General features: G+C 50.9%; 1 protein-coding gene and 1 long non-coding RNA gene across 2 annotated transcripts; one reads left to right on the plus strand and one right to left on the minus strand.

Annotated features, from left to right (window-relative positions):
* The first annotated feature begins 19 nt into the window (after positions 1–19).
* LOC134477922 (uncharacterized) lies at positions 20–5,229 on the plus strand. Its single transcript, XR_010050236.1, has 4 exons — positions 20–173; positions 2,460–2,557; positions 2,737–3,144; positions 4,773–5,229. It is a non-coding gene; the product is annotated as an uncharacterized LOC134477922 (long non-coding RNA).
* Positions 5,230–8,853: 3,624 nt separating this feature from the next.
* On the minus strand, positions 8,854–23,921 carry Gdf6 (growth differentiation factor 6). The gene is made up of 2 exons (XM_063257588.1): positions 23,354–23,921; positions 8,854–10,806 (listed from the first exon to the last, which is right to left on the minus strand). The coding sequence occupies exons 1-2, from the start codon at positions 23,757–23,759 to the stop codon at positions 9,857–9,859; spliced, it is 1,356 nt and encodes a 451-aa protein (XP_063113658.1). The 5' UTR covers positions 23,760–23,921; the 3' UTR covers positions 8,854–9,856.
* Positions 23,922–24,329: the final 408 nt, after the last annotated feature.

Below are 24,329 nucleotides of genomic sequence, written 5' to 3' on the forward strand. Positions count from 1 at the left end.
GCCCCAGAGACCTAAAGCCCTCCCACTAGGCTCCACCTCTTAAAGTGCCCGTCACCGCCGAAGCGCAGCACCTTTCCAGGTGGAGCCTTTTAGGACGCACGCCCACACAGCAGCGGGAGCTGAGAGGGCTTCGTAGGGAGGATGTTTGCTCTGCGGGGATGCAGCCGGCTCGGGTAAGGAATGCCTGTGTGCATCTCGGGAGTAACAGTGTCAAGAATTAGGGGAGACGGAGGGTAGAGTTAGGGGGCTCTCCAGCAACTGATGCGGTTTAGGGACCTCTGCGCACGCACGTTTCCAGGCCAGAGCTGCCCTCCAGCTTCCCTTTCGGTTCTGCTATCCGCGGTCCGCCCAGCGCCGGAGCGAGCCTGCGCGGCGGACAGGTGCGCCCTGCGCTCCGGGCGGCTCCCCCTTCTGGCCGCGCCGAGCGCGCGCAGGGCGCAGCGGCGTCCCGGGCCCACAGCGGCTGGGCGGGCGTGGGGCAAAGCCGGCGGCCTCGCTGGGAAGAGGGACGCAGCGACGGAGACAGGCTCGGCTCCTGCCTGCCCAGGGGTCAACTTCGGCCTCATCTGCTCTGTTTCCTCCCCGCCCGAGACTCAGAGGGCCCAGCGTCCTTCTCGGGCTTCAGGGCGAGCACAGTCCCGCCTTTCCCGGGCAGCGACGAGGACGCCGACACCGACAACACCGGGACCCCGGCCAGGCCCTGGGGAAGGAGACCGCACTGGGTCCCTACAGAGAGCTGCCAAGAAAGGGCTCCAAAAGCGGGCACGTCTTCGCTGCTGTCAGAACAGATACCGGAGGAGCCCGGCTAGATTGCTGGCATTTTTTTTTCTCCACCAGCTGAACCAAGTGGCTTTGTGGGTGATAAGGATTGGGCAGATTTTGGGGGTGCTTGTGAAGCTGCCCTCCATCCCGGTTTGGGCTCGCCTGCCCTGGACCTTGGGATTCAGTTACCTAGTGGGATTTCTAGCTTTGAGTCTTCCTGACTGCGCGGGCCTCTCGTTCACCTCTCTGAGCCTCAGTTTACCCATCTGTGAACTGGGGGTGTATTACAAGCGGAAAGGAGGACCTGGAGCCCAGGGAAAGCATTTAGCACTGTAGGGAATCAACAGACGCTGTTTCTAGTGACTGGTAACGGTGATAACACGCAGAACCTCGGCTCCTCTCACAAGGTTCAGTTTGTTTGTTTATTCCCTCTGCTCCGAAGGCTAGCGCCTTGCCCAAATTTCAAAAAGTTTCCCTGAAGATCGGTTCCTTTGGGGAACACTCGCTAGTGAGCAGTAATTTATTAACTCAGTAAAAGTGGTCCACGTGAACGTAAAACCTCAAAGGAAACAGAATTCTCCTCTGGTGTTGTTCTCCCCCGGTGACGCGCTGGTGTAGATGACACATACATAAGTAAAATGGAATTCGTAAGGCAAAAAGCAGAGTATTTTGAAAAATTAAAAGTTTCTCATAAATCTTTAAGAAAAAGCATCTGTGTCAACACAATAAAAATAATATCCCAGCCTACTGGTTTTCATCTTCTAGCCCTGAGTAAGCACTAACTTAACCCTTCCACGGCCACTGGGTGGCCAGGGATGGGCAGCTGCCATAGACCTCGGGGGACACAGGTGGACACTCTTCCCCGCTCCATGGGGCATGCTTTCTCCTCTCGTAGATCTCAGTTTTCCAGATAATTAAGAAAGCACCATCTTAAAAATACATTGTGCTATATCATTGTCAAAGATAACTGTCTCCATAATGAAGGAAAGTGTGTAGGGTGTTTTGTGGGGTTTTTCCCCAGTTTGCTTTTAACCATCACTTTACATTCCTGCTCTTCTTCCTTCCTCTGTTCCCATTAGGACGACCCGTACTACTAGGAAAAGTTGGTGTCAACATATCTCTTAAAAACTATGCAGTGGGGGCTGGGGATTTAGCTCAGCAGCATAAGCTCCTGCCTTGTAAGCAGGCAGTCATGAGTTCGATCCCCGGTACCAATAAAAAGGAAAAAGACAAAAAAAAAAAAAAAAAAAAAACTATGCGGTCATGGGCTGGGGATATAGCTCAGTAGTACAGGCGCCTTGCCTGGCAAGTACAAGGTTGTGAGTTTGATACCCAGTACCAGAAAAAAAAAATGCTGTGCAGTCTTGCCAGAGGCATGGTGGCACGTGCCTATAATCCCAACACTTAGGAGACTGAGGCAGGAGGATCACTGCTAATTCAAGGACAGCCTGGGCTACAAAGTGAGTTCAAGATCAGCCTGAACTGCACAGCAAGACCCTGTCTCAAAAAGAAAGAAAAAGAAAGAACTGTGCAGTCCAGTGTTATCCACCTTCCTTTGTAGTCAAGTGGGGCCGCTGACTACACAGTCAATAAGATAAATGAAAGTGTTAGTAAAAGGCTCCTTGAAGGTGGCTGACACCGCAGGGTTTAGATTCAACTCTTTCTGTTTTTCTCTTTTTCTCTTTTTTGCTCACTAGAACATGGATGTGATGACCTGAGCTCCAGCAACTATTTTGGACTACGTGGCAAGCTCAAGAATGAAAACCATGCATTTAAATAATAAAAAAATTATCTGGTAACTAGGAAAACACATAGCAACTCAGAAATACTAAATTCTAGATTTTGATTGTGTGGGGGTTTTTTTAGCACTGGAGACAAATAAACAGTTTTAAGCCATTATTGTTGGGAGGACTCTTTGTTTGAAACAGATGAGCCTCATTCTAACTGACATTCCCTTTTTTCCTCCTCTTGTAGCTCCAGAGTGACTTCTCTGCACTGGCTCATCAGAGGATCTGTCCCTGGAGTTCATGCTACCAAGAGAAACATAGTCAGATGGATCACAGTGCCCCTCCTGAAGCTTTAGATTACTAATACAGAGAGTTTGCAGGAATCTGCTCAGCTGAGTTAGTAAGATGTGTATAAAAACTTTTAATTCTGTAAGATAGAATGAAGTTGAGGTAGAGGAAAAATAGATTTCTGATCAGACACGGTACACTACACTTGGCAACTCATCTCACCAATGTGAGAGGTTGATGACCAGGGTGAGGTCCCCAGGGAAGAGAGCAGCTCCCCGCCATCAGTGCGTCCCTGAGATCTCTAGCACTGCTCACTGCCAGGGGCAAGGATTTCTACAAGGCTGCTCTTTCTTCCATCTATTCCCAGGTAAGTCTGTATTCCCAGTGCTGAGCAGAGTACCCGCCAAATGGTAGATACACAAAGAGCACGACTATTTAATGGACCAGTGATGTCCCTTTCTAGAAGGTCATTAAACCATCATTTCCAGTGCCAGTCAAAAGTGAAGGAAGCTTGCAGAAATCTACCCAAAAGTGATACAAAGATGACGATCATCATCATCACTAATTATTGCTGAGTGCTTCCTATAGACTGAGTCATCTGTTGTTATTTTTTAAAAACTCTGAGAATCATACATGTGCTTGTGGGTGTCTTTCTGTAACTTATGGCAAAATTCCTCTTCCATGCCTCAGGCCACACAGACTCTAAAAAGAAGCCTTTAATCTAATGCCAGGATCACCGGAAGTCCCCCCTCTCTTCAGCTCTCCTGTCCCCCACTCTCCTATTTTCTCCTCCTCTTTTTCCTCCACTCCCCTCTCCTCCCCTCCCTACCTCTCCCCTCCCCTCCCACCTCCCCTGTCTCTCCTCTGCACCCACTAACTGTGTGCCCTCAGAGCCTGAACAGGCTTCCTGCTGCCCTGATGGGTGTGCACCGGAGCAGAAATGCCTGCACCTCTACTCTATCTTTGAGGAGCAGAATAACACGTGTAGTTACTGGGCATCCATGAAGGGAACTCAGCTGTTTACCATGTGAGTTTCTCAGTCAGACAAGGTTGCCGCTTCCTGCTCTGTAGAATAAAAGTCAAGTGTTAAATAAGGAGCAGTATATAACATTTTAGGAGTGGGACAAAAACTTTGTAGAAGCCAGAGCTGCATCCCACTGCTAGACAGCCAGCCAAACTGAAACATTTGGGATAGCCTGGAGGAACGCTGCCATACTGGCCCTCAGAACAGGCCTCTAAAGGGCCTCTGCCCCTTGGGCTGGTCCTCTGCTCCCTGCTCTGTCCAAGGCCCTCCCATAACTAACACTAGTTAAAGGGTCACTTTCCAACGCATGCAAGTAAATTATAGAAAAGAAAAAAAAATTTTAATGCAACTGGTAACTGTTTATTTGGAAAAGTCATTTGTTTGCTGCAGAGGCAGGATTCTTAGTCTGTAGCAACTCAATCCAGACAAACTCCAGTAGCCAAATCTCAATCAAAGATGAAATCTGGAATGAATGCATACAGTTTCTGTAAGTCTAATGTAAGCATTCTTACAGGATAACTTTGCCATTTGTTCTAGACAGAAAATTTAGTGTCAGCAAAATGCAAGTTCTCCCTGTATGAATAAACCATAACCTGGGCCTTCTAATCAAGTGAGGGCTTTAAAGAACCCCAAACCTTCTGCCTTGATTTCAGTGCTCTTGGTGTCCAATAAGCATTAATCACTAGAAAGGGCAAAAATAATACCTTTTTTTTTTTTTTTAACTTTTTATCGGTACCGGGGATCGAACTCACAACCGCCTGCTTGCAAGGCAGGTGCTTATGCTGCTGAGCTAAATCCCCAGCCCCAAAAATAATATCTTGTAAACTAATTTTGTCTGTAATTTTCTCAGCTTATCATATAATTTATATATAAAGCAGGAGATGGAGGAAGCCCCAAAGTTTAACCTGAACTGAACCTGCGAGACTTTTAAGGCTGCCAAAGCATAACCTTGTAAATATTTCCTTATCCAGGTAACTTGCAAGGTTTAAAGGGGAAAAAAGTGAAGACATTTGGCAAGCTTTTTACTCCAACAGATTGGAGGCCTATCATTCTCCCAGAGCTTGTAGAACTCTTAACGAAGTAAGAAGTGGGCTAACTGTGAGCGTATCTGTGAGTTGGAAAAGAGAGAACCATAGACGAAGCGACCGGCCTCCAGGAGCCTGGAAGATCTTGGATGTTCAGCTTCAGTTCCGAGCTTTTGTCATCTAAACTTCTATCTGCAAAGTTTCTAGAGTCTGTGGAACACTATGTGCCAGAGGCTAGTAACTCACTGGCTGGCTGCAGAGCCTACCCAGTGAAGTCCTGGCTCCTACCACAGAAGTTACCATCTCTCTGAATCTCAGGTTTCTCATCTGTGTACCAAGGTAATGACCTCTAGAGTTATTGGGAACATTGCCTAATAAAATAATATAGTAATGCTCCTGCGAATTCAAGTATCACACGTGTTTTCATTGACACAATTTATTGCTACCACAGAACTAGACCAGGAGAGAGATGTGAAGTCCCCACTAGGTGTCATTTGAGTGTCTGTGAGAGCTGCAGTTCTTCTAGACAGGAATAATGCAAAAAAAAGGGGGGGGGGATACGGAATTCTTGCTTCCAGAGTTTGGTGATAAAGTTAAAAAATTTATGGTGGAGTTATGTAAGACCAATACAATCGTCAAAAAGCAATTTTAAAGACAAAGACAAAAACAAAGAGATGTTCTAAGAGAGTTAAAGAAATGCAAAATTCAATTAACCAGTGAGGAAAATGAGCTATCATCTTAATGTGGCATGTGGAATTCAATCTACTCACATTGGAAGAAGGAGTAATCATATGGTCTACCTAGAACCCAGAAGGGGCCAACCCACAAGAGATGATGCCCTTGAAGCTCCCTTGGTTACAAGGGCTCTTAAAAGGGACTTAATAAGGTGGTGAGTGTCCAAAGGGCAGACCCATGTCCTTTCTTAACCGAGCCCAGAGACACATATGCAGCCCTGCTGAAATGCTCACTGTATCTTACTTGTGACACTATAATTTTTCAGTGATGGGTGATTTGAACTCAAGAAATTTGAGAATGTAGTACAGGATTAAATTATTAACATGTTCATTTCAACTTCAAAACACTTTTTAAAATCATTCCGTTGATTTTAAAACTCTCCATTAGACAAGACTTAATTATACAAGCTGTATAAACAGTATTTGGGATTGAAAATGTTGTCAGCTGTAAGAAACTAGTTTATTGACGTATCTAAAAAGTTAGTCTCTGACATGAATGTAAATGCATAATTCAGTAAGGTTCCCAATGTTAAAGGATAGAAAGAATATTAGAATATGTAATAGAATTTAAGAATCACCATCTTTAGAAATTTGTATCTGTTTACTTAGGGCAGGTTTGCCTATGTGGGAAGGCTTTTCTCCTACAAACACAAGAATGGCTTTAAAAGCAAGTTGGATATATTAAATTAACAAAACCAATGGGCGGTATCTAAAAGAAGCTTACTAATTTTTTTAATTGGAATTTCTTGATAAGAGAAGGTCGTTGATTTGTTGACTTAAAGAGACAATAATAAAAGGCTCCTTTGAAAGTAATATTAAAATTGCCAGATTTGTAGGAGAAATAGGAGTTGCCAATTTGTTCACTCAGTACATTTGTGGAGGGTCTGCTACAGGTCAGGCACGTCTCGGGCACTAAAACAGCAAAGAATGGAAGGACAAAAGCTTAACTGCACCACTATATATGGAAGAGCTTCGGGAAAAAGTGGAAGTTATTGAATGTTGTGTTTCATACTTTGGGTACTAATGATAGGACAAGTGACTATAAGTGATCTCTTCACTGCACAAAGTTGCTCCGAAAGGACACCAAATCCCACACTGATCAGTCTGCCCATTCATCCTTGAATCCCGAGGGTCTAGCTTACACACAGCTCTCAAAGCGGTGTGTGACTTGGGTGCTGAATCTTCTCCTGCATGGAAGGCATTCTTTTTGTCGCTCAGAAGAAATTCAAAGGAGGCAAGATTTTACTTTGCAAATATGAATGTCTTCCAAGGTTGTTTACTTTGGAGATATTTACATCTTCAGGTAATTCAGTCAGATTGTGTTTCTCTTGATACCTGAGTTAAAGTACTAAGGGAAGCTTTCTGGTGAAGGGAAAAAAGGAAAATGACTTTGGATGCAGATGGAAACCTGCGCGCATAGGGCACATTTCAGGCTGGGACTGCATTAGTGCGCATGCGTGTGGCTGGGAGCGCTCAGGGCCCTTGGAAGGCTGAGGCAGTTAGGTGCTTCTTATAGAAGAAATGGTAGAACGTGGGCTTGAATTGAACTACCACTGCGTGGCTGAAGAACACCTGTGAAGTACTCAAGCTTTTGCACCTCAGTTTCCTCCTCTGTAAAATGGTCTTATTAATAACACCTTCCTCGTGGATTTCTGAAAGGTATGAAAGACATCATAAGCACACAGTGACACAGGATCTGACACAGGTTGAGTTCTCAGACTTGTGCATGTACAAGGGTCCCCCAATTTACAGCAAGTAAAAACACAATACTTTGGATCTTCAGTATTTCATAACTGCAAACAGCAGTTAGTAACTAAAGAGGCTCTGGGTATGGAGGTCAGCAGTAGAGCACATGCTTTGCATGCAGGAGGCCCTGGGTTCGACAGGAAACCAAGAAACAGTCCAGTTCTTCTTTGGATTCTTTGACATGGTGGGGTGAGGCCCAGGCTTGAGAATCTTGTCCTAACAGCTGACCAGGACATGGCTTTAGTCTAGGGAATACACATTTTATTTTAAAAAGTTATGAAGAAAATGTACATTGTTCTAAATGATGAATTTTAAAACAATCAGTACCTTTTCAAATGTCCAGTAACATACTGGACCAAAATACCATGGAAAATAATTCCTCAAGAAATTTTCTCTAAATAGATCCATGTACACCAAGCCGAGTTATCAAGAGGGAAATGAGTTTAATAATAAACTATGAATCAGAATACGTACCATCCAGGAAAGGCATATTATAAAAAATATTTTGAATATTAATTGACCTCTGGTAACTTTAATTTTGTAAATACTTGTATCATAGTGAGGTAGGCAGTTTTTTTTCCAAAAAAAAAACTCTCCATTAGACAACACTTAAAATTTTGAAATAATATTTAAGAAAATGATAACATTATGAAAGAATGAAATATCTGATTAATGCTTAACTTTGTACAACTCAAATATAAACTTTAAAAATATTAGAAATTATAACATTTGAGTGCATATAATGTTTTGTACATTAAGATGAATTGCATGCTGTCCGATTCCTCTCCAGGCACCTCCAGGCACCTTAAATAAACAAATATATACAGCCTCAACAGAACAACAGTGCATCCAAAAGCAAATGTGCATTTTAAATTATTTCTCCTGGCCAAGTCTCTTTTTCTTCTTATTTAGCATTTTTATATTAGCATTTATTATCATTCCCACTTTTTCTTTGACAGTTTGGACTTCTCTGAACCAAACAAGCAACAGGTTTAGATGGGGATAGAGCAAACCACTTAAGATGAAGCAAAAACTTTTTGTAATAGTTGGCGCCGGTCTCCCGTTTAAACCATTTCATGGTCAAAGGCTAGGAGGAGACTCCTTCTTCAAAGGACCTCATGGGCAGTGCTGGAAAATACACTGCTGCAGACTGGGGGGAAGATCATGTTTTTGACTACCTGGGAATGGACATTTCAAATTTGGATATTCTGGCTCTGGCTCTCTCTCTCTCTCTCTCTCTCTCTCTCCTTCTAGATGGTTCCACCCCTGCTCTTTGCTTGCTACCCATTCCCCATTCTCTACCCCAAGCTCAGTGTAACACTTGGCTCTTTTCACAGTTTCTCATTACTAAGTTTTAAAAACATGGCCTAACCAGTAATTACAATCTAAAACAATTCTTTAGGGGGAGCCCTGGGCTATTGCTGACTGGTAATCTTTCAGGAATGTCAGAGAGACGGGAGGCAACATAGATGTTCAGAGACTTCAGAGACAAGGGCCGGGCCTGCCCCTCCCTCCCCTTCTTCCCGCTGGGGTCTCCCCCACCCCACCCCGCCCCCGCCCGTCCTCCCCTGCCCTTGTGGCTCTCTACTTCTTGGATCCTTTTTCCCTCTTAGGTCTATACCTCTTCCCTTAATTAAATAGTTCCCCACTTCTATCCATTTTTTTAAAATTAGAAAATCACCATCCCCTTAGAAGGAGATGTTTTAATTTTGACAAAATCTGTTGAAAGAAAGCAATTAGAAACAGACAACTCAGAGCTTCGGGGTGGGCTCCCTGCAGCCTGGGCCACCGCAGCCTGTCAGAGGTAACCTTGCGGGTTCTTATTATCCTCCAGGGGGCTCCGCAGGCTCTCCATCCATACCAACTCCCTTTTCCCCCACCAGAAAAAGCCACAGTGAAGGTTGGAGAGATGGGAGCCCTCCGGAGAAGCCAGGGCAGAGGTGGTAAGTCCTGGGAACACACGGATGAGGGGCAGGGCCCGGCCCACCTCTCCCAAAAGCGTCAAACGCGGGACCCTTGCGGGCTTCCCTGTTCATGCGCTGACACTCCCTGCCAGTCGTGAGACAGGGGCTGTGACAGGGCTGCGAGGATCCCACCTTCTTACAGAAGTGGAAACAACCAGGCCAACATGTGCTGATTGATTTTTTTTCCTCCCACATTGTTTCCCTTTTTAAGCTTTTTTTTTTTCCAGTTCATGGAGTAGTTGAGAAACAGGTATGCGTCTCCCTTCCCCCACCTCCCATCAAAACCTGTGAGTCACACAAAGAAATCCAAAGCCACAATAATAATAAAGGCGGGGGGGGGGGGACGAAAGACATCCTCCTCTTGTCGCTCGGGGCTGTCCAGGCAGAGCGCGGATCCGCACCTCCCGGGGCCGGCTGGCAGGTGGAGGGTCCGGGCCGGCTGTGCCCCTCCTCTCCCACCCGCACTCCCGTCCAGGCCGCCACCGCCCCCCACCCCCCTCAGCCTCTCCAAGGCCCGCTCCCCTCCTCGCCTCGCTGCAGTCAGGCCTCCCTGCGGTCCGGGGCCAAGGCGGCGGGGAAGGAACCGCTACCTGCAGCCGCAGGACTCCACCACCATGTCCTCGTACTGCTTGTAGACCACGTTGTTGCCCGCGTCGATGTACAGGATGCTGATGGGAGTCAATTTAGTGGGCACGCAACAGCTGGGCGGCGTGGAGCCGGGATCCATGGAGTTCATCAGCGTCTGGATGATGGCGTGGTTGGTGGGCTCCAGGTGCGAGCGCAGCGGGAAGTCGCACACGCCCTCGCAGTGATAGGCCTCGTACTCCAGCGGCGCGATGATCCAGTCGTCCCAGCCCAGCTCCTTGAAGTTCACGTGCAGGGGCTTCTTGCTGCAGCGCAGCCTCGACTTCTTGCCGTGCCGCTTGCCGTGGCGGCTGGCGAAAGCCGTGCGCCGTCGTCGCCGGCCGGACGAGGGCAGCCACGGCCCGGCATCCGGGGCGCCCGACGGCGGCGGCCAGGACCCCTCGGGGCCCGCAGTCTCGGCCGAGCCCAGCTGCTCGCGCATCTCGGCGAACAGGTTCTTGCGCTGCGATCGGGTGAATACCACGAGCAGGGCGCGCTCCTGCGGGGCGCGCACCCTCCGGCCGAAGCCCAGACTCCGCAGGTCCGGAGGCGGCGGCTGCTGGGGTCCCCGCGGGTGCGCCTGGATCTCCTCGGCGTCCGGCTGGACCCCCGCGACCCGCAGCTCCAAGCACAGCTGCTGCCCGGGATGGTGGCGCAGAACGCGCCACACGTCGAAGACTTCCCAGCCGGCGGGGGGCGCCCCCTGCGGGTCCAGGGTGCGCGCGTCCAGCAGCTCTGGCGACAGGCAGCGCGACAGCTGCACGCGCAGCGGCCCGGTCGGTGGCCTCCAGGGCGCAGCGGGCGCCTGGCGGTAGAGCCGCAGCTCCGCGCCCACCAGCTCTTCTCTGTCTGAAAGCGTGGACACATCAAACAAATACTTCTGTCTCCGGAGAGGAGTGTGTGAGAGATCGTCTGCGAGATAAAAAATAATTACAGTCAGTTTCACTTAGGGGGAGATCAGCCGGGTGCTGTCCGGCCGCCCTGGGAGGAAGAGGGCGGGAGGGGGCAAGGGGTCTGACCACCCCAGGGCTCCCAGCCCAGCCAGTGCTCCGGCCCACACCGGGCAGGCCCCCTCCTCCTCGGGGTCAGCCTCGGACTCCGGGGCAGAGGGCAGAGGGCGGTGGCTGCCGCAGCGGCCGCGGCCTCCCGGGTGACCCCCACCAAGAGGCTGTGGAACCACTAACACGCCCTTTGTGGTCAGGACTCTGGCTGAGCTGCTTTCGCCAGACCCCTTCTCTGCTGGCTCATTCTCTCCATACACGTTTCAATGTCACCATCTCCTCTGAGAGGCCATTGCAGACCACCCTGATCTCTAAGCAGCCTCCCTTGGTCCCGAGCACAGGCCCCGCCCTGGGTTATTTACTCTCCAGCATTTAGGATTATCCGTAATTGTCCGTGTTTGCATTTCTTTGCTTATTGGTCAGTCTTGCCCCACAACTAGGGGCTAGGAAGAGGCACCTAGAGCCCGGGCCCACCTAGAGTCAGCACTGATCTGGGTGGGGTACTCTATAGCAGGGATTCTCAATCTAGCTGCCCATCAGCATCTTCTGAAAATTTAAAAACTACCAGCTGACTTCACTGAATTAACTCAATATGTAAGGCTCTGAAATGATTTAAGGGTGCAGGAAAACTGGAGAGCCCCTGGCCTATGACCACGTTGCTCCCCTGGGCAGTTTTGCTGAGGCATTTGGGCAGAGTGAAGAGCACTTTATGACAATTCTTTCCTTATCTTCCACCTTCGCACGAAATAAAAGAGGAGAGCCTGCCATCAATGAGAAATAGACACACCTGGAAGTAGAAAGCCTTCGCCACAGACATTTGCACACACACACACACACACACACACACACACACACACACATTGAAATTCTCATTGGTTTGTTTGTTTATAAGTGAGGAAAAAAGAAATGAGAGACTCACAGAGGGTAGCAGGCTTTTAAAACCCATGGCAAATTCTTCAGGACCAAGGCAAAACTGAACTTTTTTTTTTCCTTTTTGACACATTAGTGCATGAAGCCAACCCCACTTCAGTGTGCAAGGCGGAAAGCTAACCAGATTTTCCTGGGCTGCTTTCCCATAAAATATTTACAACCCAGCAAATACAAAAATCCCCAAAGCCCCCAGCTTTCCCCAGGAGCTAGTAAAGCTCGGGTGGATTTTAATAGTAAAAGTGTCACTGGGTCCCAGGCCCGACCGTCCCAGCCTGTCCAGATGTAGCCCCAGGGCAAGGGCTTTGGAGCCTCAGCCACTCTGGCCAGTAGGTGCTTGGTGCTGACCGCAGGGCTGGCTGCCCTTCTAACACACATGCCCTGACCTGAGAGGGAGCCTCGAAAGGGTTAGAGAGGGGAAAAGGGAAAAGCCGCTGCAGGCAGTTGATTTATGGAAGCCAAGACCTTCAAACTAACCAGGGTCATGAAATCAGGGAGAATTCAGCCCATTTGCTTCTCATTCTTACTGGACACTGGAGTCTGATTCTGCTCAGGTAGCACATAGATGTCTTGGTCTTCAAAGAACAAAGCATGTGATGAGAGGGACAAGCCTTGGGCATTTGCTGCACTAATGTTGTGAGGGTAGACTCAGTTGTAACCTTTACTTTATCCACATGCTCACAACAGTTTTGCAAGGTAGGTAGAAACTCTTGTTGTTCCCATTTTGCAGATGGGAAAACCAAGACTTGGAGAAAATAAGTTAACTCCCAATCAGACAGCCAGTAAATGGTGAGGCCAAAATCCAGAATGCAATATATATAGATTCAGAATTGAAGAATTTAGCCTCTCATCTCCATTGTCTCACTATTGTAGTCCAGATACCAGACTGGTGTTTAAGGGAAATGGAACAGCAGTCCAAACTATATGCAAGGCTTTCTAGGAATAAGCCTGGGCTCCCTTAGGATATCAGTTCCATTTCTGCCTCCATAACTCCTGAGACAGTGTGTCACTGGCTGAAAAGCATTAGGCATGGATAAAGAATATTCATTTCTTTTTCATGCAACATGGAGAAATCAGCCTGCCTTTGCTTTCCTCCTCTTCCACCTCCTCCTCCTTTTTCTTCAGTGTGGGCTAGTAAAAGGTTAGCTTCCACAGCAAGTCAAAACTGAGGCAAGCACCTGCAGAAAAAGACCGCTGCTGATTCTGCTGATAACCAGGCAACTCTTACCCTTTCCAGAATTCAAGGAAAAATACAATAAGGCCTTCAGATTCCATTCTGCTCCCTTCTCTCCCCACAGGGCCTCACTTGCATGCATGTGGACATTCTAGCCCACAGTGTACACATACCTCACTGGTGGGGGAAAAGACCTAATCAAGACACATCCAGGCCCTGAAATAGGTTCAGGGGTATTGGGCAAGATTGCTGTGGCCCAGCTACCTGGAGGTCATTCTAAGACAGTGATCTTCAATGTCACTAAACCTGCAGTGGTCTCCAGATCTGCAGCATAAATGGGAACTTGTTAGAAATGCAAATTCCCTCAGACCCTGGAGATTTGAAGGGTGTTTGTAGTAAGTTCCCAGGGGATGCTGATTGTACTAGTATAGGATTAACACTTTGAGAACCACTAGTGGAGGCAGACATGTCTGCTAAACTCTGCTAAACTCCCATTGTACAAGGAAGTGCAGTACTGGAAGAAAGATAAAATAAGTTACTCAAAAGCACCAGGCCCAAGGAGCTCTCTCTCTCCAGCTCTTTCCTGGCTCTCAAAGCTATCCTCACATTTTCTTAACCCTTTCAATCTACACACCCTCTCCTTGGGTGTCCAGAACTTGTAGTCCCTAAACAGAGAGTCCAAGAAAGTGGATGGCCCCTACAGCTCTCCACAGATCACGTTCCCTGCCTGTCTGGACCTGCTTTGGAGTCATGCATCTCAGAAATGGCCCGGAAGAGCTCAGCCTGGCACATGTATATGCCACCATGCACTGTGACCAGGCAGACTTTGCCTGCTGATCTGGCATCACAAAGCCTCACCAGTCTGCCACGGGATCTCTGTGGGGAGAACACTGGTCCTTTCCACTACCTGGCACAAGTCTTCTTTCCATTATGTCCTCTATAAATAGGGTTGGTGACATCAAATGATTCCCATTCCTTGGCTAGGAATGTGCACTTCTCATTTCAAAATCCAAGACCCTTTCCTACATCCTGAAAATGGAACCTAAGTGCTAGGCTTTTAAGTTAAAAATGATCTGTAACCTATCATGGAGCTTTTCATTTTGCTTTTAAATTGCACCTCCCTAATTTGCAATAGTGTGTCTTACACCCCAGCTAATTCAGTGTTTGCTAGTAGTGGAACCATGACCCTTTCAAGTTACAATTGCTAGATTCTTTGTCTTTATCTTCTTTCCCTGGGAAGTGGGTGGAGGAGGATGAGGAGAGAAAGGTGAGAAGGAAGAAATCGCTGGCAAATCTAAGGAAACCCTTCCTAAGTAGGTCAGCACGTTGGCTAAAGGCTGTGAGCTCCTTGCTCATACACTTCGGTACACATAGCGTTATGCACGTATACCTCGGATATTGAATTTATTGAAATAAATAGATGGGAGAGGTTAGTCAAAGAGTGCAACATTTCAACTGGTTATAATGAACAGAAGTTAAAAAGACAAAAATTTAAGGGGGCTGGAGATTTAGCTCAGCGGCATAAGCGCCTGCCTTGCAAGCAGGCAGTCGTGAGTTCGATCCCCGGTACCGACAAAAAGGAAAAAGACAAAAAAAAAATTTAATTAAGAAAAGGAACAAAGAAATTACTTGCAAGTAGACACTGTTGTGCCTATTTGGAACACAGAAACTGGCTTAGAAGGCTAAAGGCACTGGAAGAATTCAGAAAAGCAAGTATCAGAGCAAAAAGGAAGAGATGCCCAAGATGCCAAAGGCCCAGTGCCTGGGATCCTGAGACTAGATGGGTGGCGAGGGGAGGAACACACAAACCAGCAGGCTGCTTACTTGGGCCACCCTGCAGGGGATTTCCCAAACCCCAAAATTGCCTTTGCAGGAAGGCATTTTCTAAGACAGTCCTGCATGTTCTAAGACATCCCTGGGATACACACAGAGTTTGAGATCCCTCTTGAAGGGCCTGTCACTCAACAGTCCCAGGGGTGCTCCCAAAAGCTCCAGGTCTCCTGACCAGCAGGGCCCTCTCCCACAGACTCTGGGCTCCAGTCCTTTGATTTCATGGTGATCCCAGATGGCTACTGGCCAGATCACTGTGGAGATCTGACCTATTTACTGCAGGACCCTAACCATGTCTCCCACCCAAGTCCTCCAGAGGCAAGACTGTGAATGAAACAATGGCTCAGAAAGTCCAGGGGAAAGTGGGCTATCCCACTTCCATCCTGTGGGCAGAAGTGGGGAGGCCTAGGATAACCACCCATTTTTGCAAAGGAAAAATCTCTAGATCTTCGCAGTTAAGCCTTGCCTCACCCCTACCTTACCAGTGCTTGCCAGGCAGCTGCTCAGAGCCCAATGGCCTCTCACTAAATCCTTACCACAAGCATCCAGCTATGATGGCCCCACCGTTAAATGTATTTATAAAAGAGTAAACTGAAGCTCTAAGATGTATCTTGTCTGATGTCTTGCAATCAGTAAGAGACAGCGTTACATTTCTTACCTATAAAATGCATATAATAACACCAGCTCACAGAGCCACTGAAGGGGGCAAATGAGATAAGGCGTGGGCAGTTCTGAAGATGTTATAACAATGTCACTCATGAAAATGTGGACTAAGCATAGGAACACAGACTCCAACAGACATGAATTTTACCCCTGATGTGACTGAGTGGCTGGGTGACCTTGGGTGGGCTGAGTCATATAATCTTCCCTAGCATCATATACGCCATCTGTAAAGGGAGTTCAGTTTTACCTTTCGAGGTAGAATGAAGGGACATAGGCAGTGCAAAATGCAGACACTCCTAAAAAAATGCAGTTAATGTTACTATAATCACCTGCATCCTGCTGGGGGCAGGTTTCCTGTCCTCCTCCTGACCTTCTTGAAGAGATAAGGTCTAGCCTTTGTCCTCCCTTGAGGAGAAAAAGCACTGCTGGGTGCTATGGGTAAAGAAAGCAGCAAGGCCTGTAGTTCCTGCTCCTCTGAGGCTCCAATGAGGGTCAGGGCTCATCGGCACCATAGCCTCACCGCTATTATCATGATCCTTCTCAGCCCTGTGCTGCCATTGCTGACTTAGCTGTCCCTTCTGCAATGCCAGGTGACCAAAACCCCCAACCCCAAGACCCCAATCTCATCAAGGATTGCGCCCTCTTCAGAGTGTGGGAAGCAAGCAGTGCTAGCCCATGTACTAATCCATAAAATTCCCTGGCTGCCTGGGGGCACTCTTGGGAGGCCTGGGGTTTCCTCCCTCTGGCCTTTGACACACTTTTTGGGGCCTGGCCTGTCTGCAGAGCAGGTCCTGGGTGGAGAGTAGTAGTATCTTCATCTGACTATGTTGGAGGGAACAGGGTGCTGAAACCAATGCCCTGCTTTCTAACTGGAAGATGACTTGGTAGGTCTGCAGCCAGCCCGGCCCTCCTCCCTGCGCACCCACTGGCCCAGTGTGACTTAGTTTCCCAGTGCCTTCCCCAATGCATGCCCTGCTTTTTCCTCAGCTTCTTTTCTCTTTGCAAAAAAATGAAGGGCCCAAGGAGAGTCCACCCCTCTCTTTTTCTCTGACCTTGTGAATCTGTTTTCCTTGTGGAGCTGAGCCTAGGCCTTGTAAACCCCATGGATTAAATGAGTCTGGATCCCACAGAGAAATCCAGTGTCAGCACAGCAAGCTCTGGCTGAGCATAGAGCAAAGGAGGGAAGCTCTGGAAAGAGGAAAGAAAACGAACCTCTTCTCACCAGCTTGAAAACAGTAGCTAAGGGAGCTGGGCCCTGGAGCCTCAGCACAGCCTTTGGAAGGGTAACCTCAAGGGCCCTGATTCCTGGGCCTCCTTTTGTCTCTAGAGTACTAAACAGATTCACTGACAAAGTAGTCTGCCTGCACTTGGTGAAAATACTCATGACCAAGAACAATAGCCTTTGCAGATGGAGGCTGAAGAGCCAGAGACCAGCCAAGATCAAGGACACAACTAAACTAAACTGAAGCTGGCACCAAACCCTGTCTCCCATCTGTGCACAGTGAGCCTGCAGCCTGCACCAGGGGGCCCAGGTTACAGCTCTTTCCCTGGAGCCCCGTGCGTGCGTGCGCTGTGCCTGCATCAGGCTGGCTTGCTGGGGGTGGTCTTCTCTTCACTGCTAACAAGAAGGGTCTCCAGGGAGCCGAGGAAGGCCACAGACAGCCTCTAGGAAGTGAGCTGGGGAAAGAGCTCAGGTGCTGGTACTGGTGAGGGCTGGAACTTGATCCTACCGCTAGGCTGGAGAGCTCTGATCAAAAGCAGAAGTGCCCATTTTAAGCGGTTTCTCCTCCGAACCAGTACTGAGGTTGCAGGTGGAGACAAGAATTCAAATCTGCAGGTACTCGTGGGCAGAATATTGGGTTCTCACCATCGGCGGTGCTGCCCAAGACAGAACATAGTGATAAGGTCTTTAAATGCTGGACTGGGTCCAGATTCTAAAGAAGGGATCACTGCAACCCCCCTCTGAGAGGTTGATCTCGGCCAGACTTAACGAACAACATTGCGAAGTGAGATTCTTGGTGTTAGTATGGACCGTAATCTAGCATTTTTCTATCTCCCGTCCTTAGGAACAAAGCTGTAGCGCGCCAGAAAGTGGAGTAGGGGCTGGGCCAGCCTGCCCGGAAGCCAGCTTTGTAAAGCAGCAGCAGGATGCCCCGTGGTGCCTGCGGTATTTAGGGATGCCCTTCGCGGCCACTCCCAGTGCCTACCCGTCCGCGCTGCCCTGTTCCCGCCTTCTGCCCCTCTCCACCCGCGCAGCCTGCACCGCCTTGCACGCCCACTAGCAGGTCCCTCCCTCGCACGCCCACTAGCAGGTCCCTGCACGGTGCCCCGCCCCCACGCGCCCGGCCACGGGCTGCGCAGCGCGCGCTTCTCCGGGAGCAAGATCCGCGCCGGCTGCCGCGCCCAGAGCGGACCCAGCGCGCAGCATCCCGCGGCATGTTAGGATGCTCCCGGGAGGTGGACCCCGGAACACATGGGGCCAACGAGGGCCAATTTAATTCCAGTAAACTGGAGACACTTTATCTTAGAGCCCAAAACAACAGCTAGGGGTTTGGAGTGAAAGTAGGGGAGTCAAGCCAGGCAAGCGCTGGACGTCTGAAGCCCTCAGAGCTCAGCGCGGGCCTGCCTGCCGGCCCCCCTCAAAGCGTCATGGGACCCCGGTTATTCAACCCCCAAAACGTTATGGAGCTAATGGCTTCCACCCCAGGTGAAAGCCCCAGGAGTCCAGTTGATTTGCTCGGGGTCATTAGAGGCCCGCAACAATCTCTCTCCATCCCATTCCTCCCGCCCTTGCCCCACGAAGATGTCACCACCAAGGAGGTGTACCAGCACCCCAAAACTCTAACTGAAAGAAAAAAAAAAAAACAGGTTGCCCTAGGGCTCTAGCAGTGTTCCCTGAGGGTCCAGGCCATACACAGGCTCTCTGCTCTGTAGACAGAGCTTCCAGTCCTGATTCACTTTGAAAGGTGAAATTCAAAGGCCTGTTAGGGTCTGTGGTTTGGGTGAACTTTATTTTCTTCAAGTGCAGGAATGACACATGTTCGACCACATTTTCCGCCCCTTCACCTACCAGCCACTCCACGGGGCGCACTCCCAGAGGACTGAGAGCCTAGCCATGGAGAGCAAGCACAGGGTCCCTCAGAGATGGTCATGAACCCTGGTGCAACCTGCCCTCTGCATGCGGAAAACTGGGTGTGTTGAACCTCTGCTCTTCCCCTATCACCCGGCCCTTCAGGCCTTAGGGATGGAGGTGACAATAACTGGTGTTTAACAAGCCGATGGTTTATGGCCTTAGCCTGTAGGAATCTTTCCAACCAGAAGGGTACAGTGAGCCTCTAGGTTAAGCTTCCTCTCCATTTCCTCCAGCTTTGCCGGGGACCTTTGGGTTCCCCAGTTCTGGAGGACCGGGAACCTGGGCCACCACCCAAACTCTGCACCCGCACTCCTGCCCTGACGCCCTCACGCACACACTCCAATCCTTAGGCGGCCTTTTGCAAGGCTGTTCCCTCTTTCCGGGGAAATAAAGCCTAGATTGGAACCTTCTGCCCGGCTTCCTCACTGGGCCGTCTGGTCTGAATTAGTGTTTTTATAAGGGACTCAAACAAATCGAATACAAGGTCACCAAATAATTAACAGTTGCGAATTCCCTCCGTCCCCATTAAAATACTTTCCCGCTTATATTTCATTTTCCGTTTGCCAACGACAACAGGGCCCGGGCAAAAACGCCACTGCGTTGATTACATTACTCTGTGGCCCAGTTCCACCCAGAATCCCACCGTTTTACATAAACATGATGTACCAGACAAACTTCAATCGCAGGGGAACTTTGCAACTCCTCAAATGCCCGCCCAGCAGCCAGTCTGTCCCCAGCACAGCCCAGCCCTGCTGCCTGATCATGGAGACCCAGAAGGAAAGGGAGAAGCCAGAAAACACTCAGCAACAAACTCTCCCGAGAGTCATTTCTAGGGTGTCAAGTTCCTTAAGGATGCTCGACCTCAGTTTTATTTTTTTTTTTTCCATTTTATCTCTCTTTACTGTTCCCTTTCTGGGAACACTATTGTAACAACACAGTTTACAGAGCATTCTCATTTCAAAGTCTTCTGGAAATCTAGCACACAGCAGAGTCTTAGATTCACTGTGCCTCTCATCTCTGGGGGTTTTGCTTTCCATGGTGCTTCTCACAAAGGACAGAAACTATGGCTCCTTCCTGAGCCTCCTTCCTCTAGTGGGCTGCCTCATTCTCTTATTCTCCTGGCCTTTCTCTATCCCTCCTCCCTCCTCCCCTCAGCCCAAAAGAATTCACAGAGGTTCAAATTGTCCCCTGTCCCCAGCTCCCAGAGCTGGGAGTGCAGGGCTCCAGGATCAGTGGCCTTTCAGTGAAAGATTTTAGGAGCTGGCTGCATCTTTGCAATATCTAATCCAATCGACTCAAATCTTACAATTTCGCCCACATACGCTTCTTCCTCTTTATGGATATTTAAAGCACGATATGATGACATTTTGAAAGATCGGGGTAAGGTAATTGGTGCCTCTGCCAGAGTAAGCACAGGAAGGTGCCAGCACAACACAAATTCTGACCCTTCAATCCAAAGTCCCACGAAAATTCCTAAGTACATCTTAGGAGACTACAGAAGACTATCAGGCCATGAAGAAAATCTCACTTTTTTTAACTTCTTGCCACCATTTTTAGAAACCTTATCTTATCCCCCATTGTGCACTTGATTAGCCTGAAGGTCTAGAATATTATGAGTTTTATAGCTCATAATATTATAGCTGCGTAACCTTGAACAACTTGCTTAACCCGTCTGGCTTCCTAGTTCACCTACAAAATGGGGTGATTACAGCACTTTCTCTGGGACTGGCTGAAGAATTAAATGAGATAGTTCGTGTCATAGATTTTGGCACAGTACTTGGCCCACAGTAAAAGTTCCATAAATGTTGTTCAGTAGCATTAACCCTAAATTTCAGAGTAAACCCAAACGGAAGGATCTGCTATTTCACTTGCAATGAGACCACCTGGTGGAGGGTTAGGAGAGGTGGCAGGGGGTGGGACCGCGACAGAACCGGCTGTTTCCAGTGCTGGACCGCTCTCCCCTCACTCTGGACAGAGAATATCTACAGGTTCCCTCTCCCAACTCCTGCTTCAGGTATAGCTAAATCTAGGGTTCCTCCCACTCTGAGTCCTCTACTTTGGCTGAAGGCTCCTGCTTTCTCCTTTGCTCCTCCCCTTAGAGCAGTCCTAGCTCCCCTGTGCCCAGCTCACGGCTGTCATCAGCGACTTAAACGTCCCCGGGGCAAGGCACCGAGTTAGCACTACTGGCCCAGCTCCTTGCTGGCCTCTGCTCTGTCCTGGTTGCCCCGCCATCTCGGAGATGGGCTGGGGGAGGGGACGTTCAGGGTTTGGCGCGGTAAAGAACTTCCACGTGAGCGGGGCGGAAGTCCCTGCCAGGCGCTAGGGATGTGCGGCTAGCGGGTCCCTTCCATCACGGGAGACTAGACAGCGTTTGATGTGTTATGACATGAACCCTCAATTAGATCGCTGAGTTGAAACACTCCAATCAGGGGCCCGATGCTAAGCAAGCCCCGGAAGGTCCAGCCCGAGGTCACCGCCCGTGACACATCAAATCAAAATCAGTGAGAGGGAAAGTGAGGCTTTCCCTTTATCAAGCTGGGGCTGTAGCCAGAAACGCACCCCCTCCTCTACTCACCCCTCCCGCAGGCGGCTCCCCACTCTCTCCCTCGAGCCGCACTAGGGTCAGCTGCACTAGTGTCTAGCTGACTTTCTCTGCGTTTTCTGGGAACCTGGGAAGTGTGGAGGGGACCTGGCTTTGAAGCTGCGGTCCGGGTGGTCAGGCAGAGTCTCCTCAGTCTGTGGACCGCCAACAGCCTCAGCCACTCTAGAGTTGAAGCTGGACGTCTGGATCTCCATCTGGCTGGCCTAGAGACCTTGGCTCAGGAACAGAGCCCCCCATCCCGGGCACTCAGCCAATCCCTCTGCTACCTCCAATGCTCTGGGACTCTCGGTGCAGTGCTCAGGGATGGGGTGGGGGGGACATGCAGGGCAGCTTAGGATGCTGCGAGCTCCGCAACCCGGCTGGAGCCCTCAAAGACACTGCTCCCCCTTGCCTAAATTCTGAGGGCCTCCACAGACGTCTTGGAGCAGCCCACAGCATCCCTTGCTCCTAGGCCAAATTCACGCGGCTCAGTGAACCAGCTAGGGGTGCCTGCTTGGGGAGGGGGTTCTGGCCACTTCCTGGGAAAAGAAAATGAGCTCCCACCACCAGCCAGCCTAGGCCTCCGGATTTGCCCTTTAGGAAAGGACCCCTGAGCACTGTCCTCTGGGCTTCCTGAGGCTCCCTTTGGTGAAGGCAGCAGGAAAGGTGCAAGGCCAATGGATGGCTGAGGGACAGGAGACAGTTCTGGCAAGGTTGGAGCAAGAGGGTGCCACCCCTAGGCGAGGACATAGTTGCAGCACTAAGAAGCAGCCACGTGCCTTTGCAAAGATGACTTTAGTGGTCCTAAAAACATCATAAAATACCTGGCATTAATTTGCTGTCGGGACCTTTCAGCAGCTCATAACCCGCTGACCTCCAGCTGCTGCGCTGGCAGGATGAGCTCCGGCAGGACCTTGGCCCAGGAAGGAGAAAGCAAGGCTGAGGGACTGAGAACGGGACCTGCTACCGCCTCTGAAACACTTGGCGAAGGCATGAGCATGCAAGGCAGCCTCCTCTGCACAACCCCAGCGCTGCCAGATTTCCGGGCACATTCCCACTTTCACTGAACTGAAGTGGAAGATCAGGAAACGTCCGAGTGGAGGAGCTGAGTCTGGGGAGGACGGAGAGCTGCCTCTCTTTGATCTCCTTCCTTCTCCACACGGTCCTCCCTCCTGTTCCTCCCTATCCCTCTTTTTCCGCTTTCTTAGGCATCCCTGCTCCTCTCTCCTCTTTTGGAACCCTCTCCCCAACTTCTAAGGCTGGAGGAAAGAGGAGGGAGGTTCCTCGAGGTCACCGGCCATGATGCAGACTAGCTGTGGTGGCAGGACTGGAGAGGGGTTCACGCAGACAGCCACACTACACCCGCTAGGCAGAGGGGAGCGAGGGGTGGCCCAATGCAGGGGTGCCAGCACGCAGGCACTCTGTGCACCAAGGACCAAAAGGCTGACCTAGCTAGCCTTGCCCCGTCCACCTGTTTGTGGGAAAACGACTCAGGCTGTGACCTCTGAGACACCAACTCTGAGGTGCTGGAGGAAAAACAAAAAATAGAGTATGCCAGGCACTCACTGGGCAGATGATGCACACACCCTGCATGGGCACCGAATGTTGCCGATGGCACTGACAGCCTCGCCCCCTGGGCAGCCTGGCTAACTTGCTTGGCTTTTCCCGGAGAGACGGGGCTGCCCAGCGCTCACGCATGCCCGGCGGCCAGGCTGCTTACCCTGCTGGCTCAGGCCTTGGACCCGCATCCCGCATAACCCAGACCCCAGACGCCCGCTGCACCGGTCCTCGACCTGACCACTCTCCACCCTGATCGTCTGCCTTCCACTCCTCTTCCTCTAAGCTTTCTCCACTAGCTAGCGGACCCTCGGCCACCACGGACGAGACAGAGAGAGACAGAAGGAAAGAAGAAAGGAAAGGAGGAAGGAAGGGGAAGGGAAAGAAGGAAAAAAGTAGGCTTGCAGATTGAAGCAACATCTGCAGCCGCATTCGGAAACTTACTGGGGCCTGAAAAAAACAGTTTAAGAAAAAGAAGAAGGCGAAGTGTCCAGAGCGGGAAGGGAATTCACAGCCGCAGCTCCTGCCGGGAGCTGGAGCCACGCTCTGGCTGCGGAGCTCCAGCAGGCGAGCCGGCTGCCCTGGCCACTCACCCAGTCCCCGGTCCACAAAGCTCGTGATCGTGTTCGCCGACTTGGAAGACTGGAAGAAGCTGGCGTTGATGCCCAGCCTCTCGGCGATGGAGTAAGTCCTGTAGATGGACAGCATGTACTCGTGGGGCACCACGCGAGGTGCCCGGCCGGCCGGCTCCTGAGCCCCGGGCTCGTCCCGCGGCCGCCCGGGCTGGGGCTCCCGGCGCTCCTGGGGCGCCCGGCCCGCCGCGCTCTCCCTCGGCACCTTCCCTTCCTTGCGGCTCCTCACGCTTTTGGTGGAGCCCAGCTCGACGGACGAGGAGGACGAGGAGGACGAGGAGGCGATGGAAGCCTGCTGGAAGCCGGGCAGATCCCACAGGAAGCTGATGAGGAAGACGGCCGAGAGCAGCACCCGCGGAGTATCCATGGCGCGCGGCGGCCGCGCGGGGCGCGGAGCGGCTGGACAGCGGCCGGGGCCCGGCTCCTCGCGCGGACTCCGAGTGCGGGGAGCCGGGTCCCAGCCACACAACCCCGGGCCGCCACGCCCCCTCCCGCCCCTCGCCGGCAGGGGAGGGGAGGGGGCGGAGGGAGGGAGGCGGCCGGGCGGTGCGGGCCGAGGTGTGGGCAGCGGGCTGCGGGCGGCGGGCGGCGGGAGGGCGCAGCGCCCCCGCGGGGCGCGCGCGGAGTTGCGGGCGGGGAGCGCAGCGCGCACCCGAGCGCCGATCGGGGCGGCGCGGGGTCGGGGTCCCCACCCGGGGGTCCCCCACCTGGGTGTCCCCCACCCGTGTGTCCCCCACCCGCGCCCCGCAGGCGCGCCCCGACCCCCGCACTGGGCAGGAAGCGGCGGCGCCCCCCGCGGACGGCCGGGTGTCCGCGCCCTGGCCGCAGCTCCGGGCGGTGGCACCTTCTCTCCTCCGCCCCAACCGTCAGGTCGGCGGTTTGTGCCCCTCGGGGCCAGCCCGGGGCCCGGGAAGCCTCCCCGGGGCCAGCTCGGCTC

The sequence above is a fragment of the Cavia porcellus genome, unplaced genomic scaffold (genome assembly GCF_034190915.1).
Source record: "Cavia porcellus strain 051 isolate PalLab524CR breed Dunkin Hartley unplaced genomic scaffold, mCavPor4.1 scaffold_10, whole genome shotgun sequence".
NCBI classification, from domain to species: Eukaryota; Metazoa; Chordata; class Mammalia; order Rodentia; family Caviidae; genus Cavia; species Cavia porcellus.